Source organism: Olea europaea, unplaced genomic scaffold (assembly GCF_002742605.1).
Source record: "Olea europaea var. sylvestris unplaced genomic scaffold, O_europaea_v1 scaffold256, whole genome shotgun sequence".
Classification (NCBI taxonomy): domain Eukaryota; kingdom Viridiplantae; phylum Streptophyta; class Magnoliopsida; order Lamiales; family Oleaceae; genus Olea; species Olea europaea.
The window spans coordinates 627,791-635,705 of NW_019243883.1; the positions used below are offsets into that span (position 1 = coordinate 627,791).

The window sequence follows — 7,915 nt, forward strand, 5'->3', positions numbered from 1 at the left end:
ACCGGTGTATATTTTTCCAGTGTGGAATGAGCAAAGAATGAAGCCACAGCTCTCGATCTATAAAACGACACAGGTTCTTTTTGACCCAGTCATGTTTTAACAAACTTATTATCAAAATTTTCCCGGAAAATAGTATCCCAGTTATTGAATAATGAATCTAACATTTAGATAAAGATATTTGGCTACCGTGTGAAAAAATAATCAGCAAAAGGAATACCTGCAAACTCGATACAGATAGCTCTGCTGCTTTGTCGAGGTTTTCAGGATATTTCTGCTTGACAAGGGAGAAAGAAATCATTCAATAATATAAGGACAGGTTTGCACAAGGACTTAATTTAATTTTGCTAAAGCATTACATTGCTCCATCCGAGCAACAGTGCAGTCGTAAGATCTCCAGTTCCCTGCCATCAGGCAAACTCATAATATTAGTTATATCAGCCATACAGGATAAAAATAGTTGCATGTGAATAACGCAAAAAAGGAATTCTAGAAGATAAATTATATGTTGTCAAATATCTGCATTTACAGAAAAAATCAGTTAATTTAACCCAACCCATCCCACCCCGCCTGCGAAATTGCACAGGAAGGGGAGGGATTTTAAAAAGTGATGTGCACTTGGCATCTCCAAATCAGCCATGTGTCAATTTTGTGAATGAAAAAAAATAGAACACTTGTCAAGTTCAGCATCTAGATTCTAAAAGTGTTCCAAGTATTCACAGCTTAATAGTTCATCTCTTGACCAAAACTCAAAACATTTCTATACATATCTACTAAGGAGCTCTAATAAAACACAAGGTATTTCTACCAAACCTAGAGCAGAAAGCTTAATAATAGCAGGTTTCATTAATAGCTATACAAATGCACGCACCACGAGCGAGACGGAAACATACCGTGAAATAGGCAGGAATTTTGGAAATCAAAATCTTGAATTGCAGAGATGGACCCTATAACAATCGAAGTTGTAAAACAATAGTGGAGACACCTTACAATCAAACCTAGAATAAATCCCTAAGAGAACATTAATAAAGCCGCGGGACATTGCATAAAGAAAACTTGGCTAAAACATGCTTGAAATGAATGCTACAGTAAAATATTTAGGGCTCGTTTGACATGACTTTGCTTTTGCTTCCTATAGAAGAGCTCTCTCAAAAAGCTACCTTAATTTTTGTTTGGAAACTAACTTCTAAAAGAGCTTCTTATTTCGAAAGAGATTTTAGAAGTCATATTGGGCCAACTTCCTCTAAAATCTCTTTTAGCTAGAAGAAGTACTTGCATAAAATTAGCCAAGCAGATCCAAAAGTCATGCCATATGGGCCCTTATTCCATCATCTCCTTATTTTTCTTTCTCACATTTCAATAGTGCAAGCAAAATGCATTCATTAATATCTATTTGTAAGAATCACTTATTTTCATACCTTCTCTTTCTGATGACTGCCAATCAGCAGAAGATTGCCATCTATGTTTATGCTTGTAATCACAACCTGAAATATGACCCTAAATGATGTAAATCTTAGAAAGAAATAGAACTTAATCCAATGTATGATTTTAGTAATTTTTCTTGCTATTACACAAAATTCATCTAAATCTCACAGGAACTCTAATTATGATGCCTGATAAGGCTGAGCTTCTTGAAAAAATTGTATACGTCACTAAAAGTACAAGGATGTGTATTTCTCATAACATCATCACATGGGAGAAGACAAATAAACAAACTTCATGATCAGATATACAAAGAGAGCAGCCAATTGACAGATTCCCACAAAATAATCATCTATATTTTCTCTACAATATAAGATCTCTCTCTTATTTTCTAGACATGGTTAAAAGTTCACAAGAGGAATATTTGCCCTTTTTCTTAACATCAAACTCGTTCATAAAAACAACAGTCATAAGTATGCTTAGATATACATTGTTAAACTAATGCAATTAAGAGTAAATAGAATAGTACGAGAAAAATATGTCTAATTGATGAGGACAAGCTAATAAATCTGAATTCGATTGAGCTTCAAGAAACTACATTATATTATGGCATATTTGGGAAAGTTGTCCATGTTTAAAAAGGTATGCTTTATGAATAAGTGATAAAGCAGCAAACCGGGATCAAAAGGCAGATTTTACCATCCATTTTGATTATCAGATTATATGTTCTGAATTATTTTAGGAGAAAGCAATGTTCCTATAGGAACACGATTTGTATTGGGTCTTTGTTTATATATTTAATGGAAAACAAAATGGTCCCAATAGAAATTGAAAAGGTAATAAGAAAGTGTTATCGAGCATTCAAGATGCTCGAATCTCCCCTAATTTTTTGAATGCCTCAAACTGACTAACATTCCCCCTTCTGTAAGCAATCTGCAATATCTAAATTCCCTATTCGACCCCTTCCCCTTCTCCCTCACACTTAACTAATTGAAAATAACAAAATAATTAAACATAAAAGGGCCTATCATGTTCATTTCTCGAAATTTTATCAAGTGAGGCCAAGAAGGATGTAAAAACTAAAATGACACTACAAGTTATACTAACCAATTGTCTTGCGTGAATTAAAGAGTAACTAAAGAAGTTGGTTTCTAAGCATCAAAAATCAAATGCAATCTGCAAGTGTAATGCTCTTGAAGAAGGGACATGATCACAATAAAGGTAGAGAAAAGGAATTGAATGTCTGAACCATACCAGTCCAAGTCCTTATTATACCAGAAACAATATAACAGTCGACAGCAAATTATCAGTGAACATTGAACAATTCTCGACAGCAAATTATCAGTGAACAATTCAAGTAGAAGTTGGATAAATTGGTGTATGGATTTATATTTCGCGAGTCAAAAATACGTGCACACAAAGAAGATAAAATCGTGACTTACACTTACCAAATATTAAATAGATTTTTGACTTACCGAAACCATTATACGACCATAATAACTAGCAAATCACGACATACTAAAATGTAGAAATGAGAAGGAGATAAAAAGTAGAAAGGTATGCGAATGCAAATCTACTTAAGACAGATTTCGCCCCTACACATGTGCTAATAGGATCAAATGGACATTTATATCCCAAGATACAACGCTTCTCCCAAAATTAATATAGCACAGTATTAATTTTGTTGGATGAAACAACAATTGATAGTTTTCTTCTAGAATGAAATATATCGAATACGATATTGAACACGAAAACTAAAAATAATTCGGACATTATTTTGACATAATTGGAGAAAGAAAAAATTAGAAATCAATTATACAGAATTGATTTGGAGTGAAGAAAATGAAATTAGAAGGGTCCTATTTTTAAATTTCTATGTGTCACTTCCTAAAGGTTGCATCTTTTGGCAAAATCAATTCCAACAATTAGACCACACATTTTCAAGATTGATGGTCTAGATTTCACCCTATCAAAATGTCGATATTGTTTATTATTGTACCTTTTATACTTGAAGTGTTGTATAGGAGACTTTTCCAATTCACACATTTTAATCCTTACATTATCCTAAAATTCCAACAGTAGATGTCCTATTTACCACTTTAGGCTGTCCTTCCATGTGAATAAGTTGCTAATAAACACAAAACGAAACAATAACTCAACTTGCACCAATCATAAAAAGAAGCACATCATGAGCAACCTGATTTGGAATGTGATCTTTGTTACAAGTGGATCATGACATTATTCGACTACAGAAATAAATTTTAGGATGAGAAAGATTTCAAAAGGAGATTGAAGAGGATAAAAAAAAATATCAAGGCCAAAAAATTGCATCAAGGAAAGGCTTGGGAAACAATTGAAACTAATTTTACTAAGATTTAAGCACGAGGACAAACCTTTGATGGTCCAGCAGCATGAAGAATGTTGCAAGCTTCCCTACCATCTTGTTCAGATGTGATCCTGCGACAGAGAAAACCCACCATGGAAGGCAACATGGGCTAAGGTAATGGCACAATAAAATTTGCATAGCAAGACATGCTGCATCTTGATGTTGACAAAATATACAGCCATGTAATAAGACTTCTTTATCATGATGCAAGTACATTTCTGAATTTGTATATAAAATAGAAAAGAATGAACTACCCACCCAAGATACTGCAAGTTGACATAGATGGACAACACAGCAGCAAGGGTGTGGGTCCCAGTCCAATGGCAGTTTATATAAACTTCAAAATCAACAAATGATTACATATGCTCAACTCTCACGATCCTAACTATACCTCAGGCATCATTTCTTAGAATGCTGCTTTTGCTTCAAATTTTAGTAGTGTACCCACGGTTCTAGGAAAAAATAATTAAAGGTGCGTAGTAGAAATAGCAATTTCATATATTTTGAAAATCCAGCACAAAATTGCTGTTTTGTTTCACACTAGGCCACCGCTTCAACAGGCAGTAAAAATTTAACAAGATCAAGATAATAACATCCTCATAAACAGACATACACTCGATCAGCTTCATAACTTGTTAGGCACTATTTAGATGAAATGAATACCTTAGCCCAGTTAACTGTTCAGCCTCAAACTGATTAGGAGTCAACATCGTAGCAACAGGGACAACCTATTTTGAAGTAGCACTTTAAAGCATTAGCCATTAGAGTTTAACAGAAAAAAGATTAAATGCAAGTTAACAATTAACAACTCAATACAATTAAGTTTATCCCATTATTATTTGGAGCCAGCTATATTTACGAAAGCATCTCAAAAGTCAAACTATAAATGGCAGCAATGATTCAAATACCTTTTAGTTACCTCGTTACATGTTATTTGTACAATTGGGAATAAAGCATTTTCTTGAAAAATGAGATTATATTTTCTTCTTTTCTTTTCCCTTTTCTATTAACAAATAACTAAGATTTGGGAAATATATCCCATGTTCGGTTTTTCTAAAGAATAAATTTTTAGTAGATTTTGATAAAAATCGATGAAATGTATGGTTAAAAAGTTGATAAAAATTGTGGGTCCCAATAGATGTGTGGTTGAAAATGAATTTGGGAAAAAACGAGTTTTGAAAAATGGGAACCAAATAGAGGCATATATTTCATATTTCCAAGAAATAATGCAGAAAGATACTAGACATAAATTTACTTCCTAAAAACTTTCTTTAAGTTAAGAGAATAGTAATTATAAGAACAAAAAGTATATAGACTTCAAACTTGAATAGTGCATTTCCAATGGACAAAGTAGTCAAAACATGAAACATGAAATAATCATCATAGATTTCAACACTTTTAAAAATGATTGGAATTAGTTACACCTAGGAATTTGAGCTGTCAGAAATTACTCCATCGCTATTAAGGCCATTTGAAGAAAGAACGGAGAAGAAAACAAGGTCCAGCAGTACATCGCCCTCTAAATGCAAGCTAATGCATTAATTAAAGGGAAATCCACTTCCAAATAAGAGTAAGAAATACCTTCTCACGAAATACTGAAACCAGTTCTTGAGTGACATAAAGCTTTTCTTCGTCGCCCAACACTGGATCACAGACTGAATATACAGCATGTAGTGTTAGAAGACAAAATTTACATTGAGATCCACACTGTGCAGTATAAATACTTTATAAACTCTGTTACTACGATCACGATCAAAGACCTCTGCCCCCAACCAAACCCAGAAACAAGAAAACAAAAGACAAAGAGAGTATTTACTCACATGCAACTTCTATTTACTTCTATATAAAGTAGCAGCAGCTAAAATTAATGTATAAAATTAAGAATATGCAAATCCTGAATGTTGTTGCGAATATGAATGATAATGTTTTATCAGCAGGCACTGGTGTACTTACCATATGTAAGTTTGGGGTTGATAGATCTAAGCTTGTCGACAACTTTTAGGACAGTGTTCAAGAAGGAAATAGAGCCAATATAACCTACGATAGGCCATTATGAATTAAAAGTACGAGGCAGAGAGTAAGCCAACAAGGATTTATAGATAAACATATGTGCGTAAAAAAAGTTCGAAAAAATTATCAAAATAAGTTTATCTTTTAAGAAATGGAACTCAAACACATCTCAGAATTATAAAAATGAGCATAAGCTGAACATCAGGGAAAGAAAATATAGGTATTGCAAATCATTTTTCTGTCAAATACACAAGGCAGTAGACCAAATTTAACAGAATTAATTTGGCAGCAATGATAATTGAAGTTGTTTCAACTACATGTATAATTGTGGTTCAGCAATTTTTTGAGTGCTTTCAAGATACCTGTAAGTAGATGAGTATAGAATAACAAATCATTAGCCTCAAGACCCTCTATTAAATCCCAAAGTTTGTCTCCGTTCAAAACCTGGCCCTTACAAGATGGGTAGCCTGTACAAATCTCAGTTCGAATCAACGGCAAAATTATCTGTGTTTATCTCTAATGTAACATGCCTGAACATGTACAGATTCACAGATGACCTTGCACCGTGTTTCAGGAGTCAGACTGTTTGAATGAAGTGGTTTAAGCAGCTTGCCTGTGTGGTTCGAGAACTGTACAGAATTGATGGGGTCCACGTCATAGCCAAGTAATTGTAGAGGAAAGACAGCCGATTTGTTGCCAACATATCCCTAATGAGAAAAAGAATCTGAAATGATCTCAACATAAAGCTTACGATTTATAAATAGCATTTGTGAGATATATCAACAAAGCACTAGAGAATCATTACACGGAAGAAAAAGGGGGAAAAATATCCAAAAAGGCTATAAAGAATCAAAACAAATTGGCATAGCATAGTAATTAATAAGGATATCATGATTTATCTTTTTCTGTATGTAAAATGAATTATTGATCAATGAGGTGTTCAATACGGTAAAAAGGTTCTTATTTGATTGTTTACTCTCCTATAGTACAATGTGGCAAAATTAGAAAGGTTTGCAAAGAATGAAATTTACATGTGCCTGTATTTAAAGAAATGAGTATTAATTCTTCCTAAATCGAAGACATCCTTAAAAACAGCAAATCTCAGAATTGCACCATAATGGCACACAAATATGTTATAAGCATTATAATCATACGGTTGAAATAAAGACGACTGTCCAAGATATAGGCATGATCAATATCTTTCAACAGCACTCCTTCCTCACCCAAATACTCCTCATATATTCAAAAAACCAGCTACTCCAGACCATCAATGCATCCACACCAACAGAGTACATTTTCATAGCCCATATTTACACTTAAACACCAATTATTTCGCACAATCAAGAACCATTTCGTTCTAACTGAACAAAAATAAACACAAGCAACAAAGATAATATTCAAAAAAGGGCTCGCAAAATTGGTTTGAATTAATAAACAAGAAGCACCTGAACAGTGTGAGATTGAATACAGAGAACCCGACCCTTCTCCGATGGCAATTCTAAAGCAAGAATTAGCGGAGGTGCCATTGCCTACGTCTCTAAACTCCTACTCGATCTAAAAAAAATTCATTTCAAAAACTCATTACATAAATACGATAGATACATTACTTATACCATACAAGAATAAAACAAATAAACTGACCTGAAAATGCAAAAGCTCCGATTGGTTTTAGCTTCAAACAATCCAATGAATGTGGATTTTAACACAATAATTCGAGCAATCTACTTATACACACAGTACGGGTAGTTCTCTACCATTTTTCCTCTTCGACAATAATTTGTCGAGATTCGAAGGAGTTGGGAATTTCAAACTGCTCGTTCTTCAAGCGAATCTGATTTTCTTTAGGTTTTCACGTCGGATTTCATCAAAAGTTGAATAATAGTTTTAAGAAACTGTTTGACCAGTTTTTTAAAATTCGTTTTTCTTTTAAAATTATTTTTAATTATATATATATTTTATAAAATTCATAATTTTTTTATCAAATTTTCAATATTATATTTCATCAACTCAAAATATACTAAGGAGGTATTTGAGTTACATTATTTTGATAATAATACATTCTTGAATAGTATATTGATGGGAAATGTGTAGTTAAAAAAT

General features: G+C 33.2%; 1 protein-coding gene across 1 annotated transcript in view; it reads right to left on the bottom strand.

Annotated features, from left to right (window-relative positions):
- Positions 1-7,699, bottom strand: part of LOC111382765 (pyridoxal kinase-like) — a 19,129-nt gene extending 11,430 nt beyond the window's left edge. The window contains exons 1-13 of the mRNA XM_023006804.1: positions 7,457-7,699; positions 7,261-7,369; positions 6,429-6,522; positions 6,178-6,282; positions 5,759-5,842; positions 5,387-5,460; positions 4,469-4,533; positions 3,813-3,876; positions 1,416-1,481; positions 891-944; positions 357-401; positions 218-271; positions 3-57 (exon numbers count right to left, since the gene is read on the bottom strand). Of these exons, the coding sequence (XP_022862572.1) occupies positions 3-57; positions 218-271; positions 357-401; positions 891-944; positions 1,416-1,481; positions 3,813-3,876; positions 4,469-4,533; positions 5,387-5,460; positions 5,759-5,842; positions 6,178-6,282; positions 6,429-6,522; positions 7,261-7,341 (841 nt within the window). The 5' untranslated portion in view covers positions 7,342-7,369; positions 7,457-7,699. The remainder of the gene's footprint in view (positions 1-2; positions 58-217; positions 272-356; positions 402-890; positions 945-1,415; positions 1,482-3,812; positions 3,877-4,468; positions 4,534-5,386; positions 5,461-5,758; positions 5,843-6,177; positions 6,283-6,428; positions 6,523-7,260; positions 7,370-7,456) is intronic.
- Between the last annotated feature and the right edge of the window lie 216 nt (positions 7,700-7,915).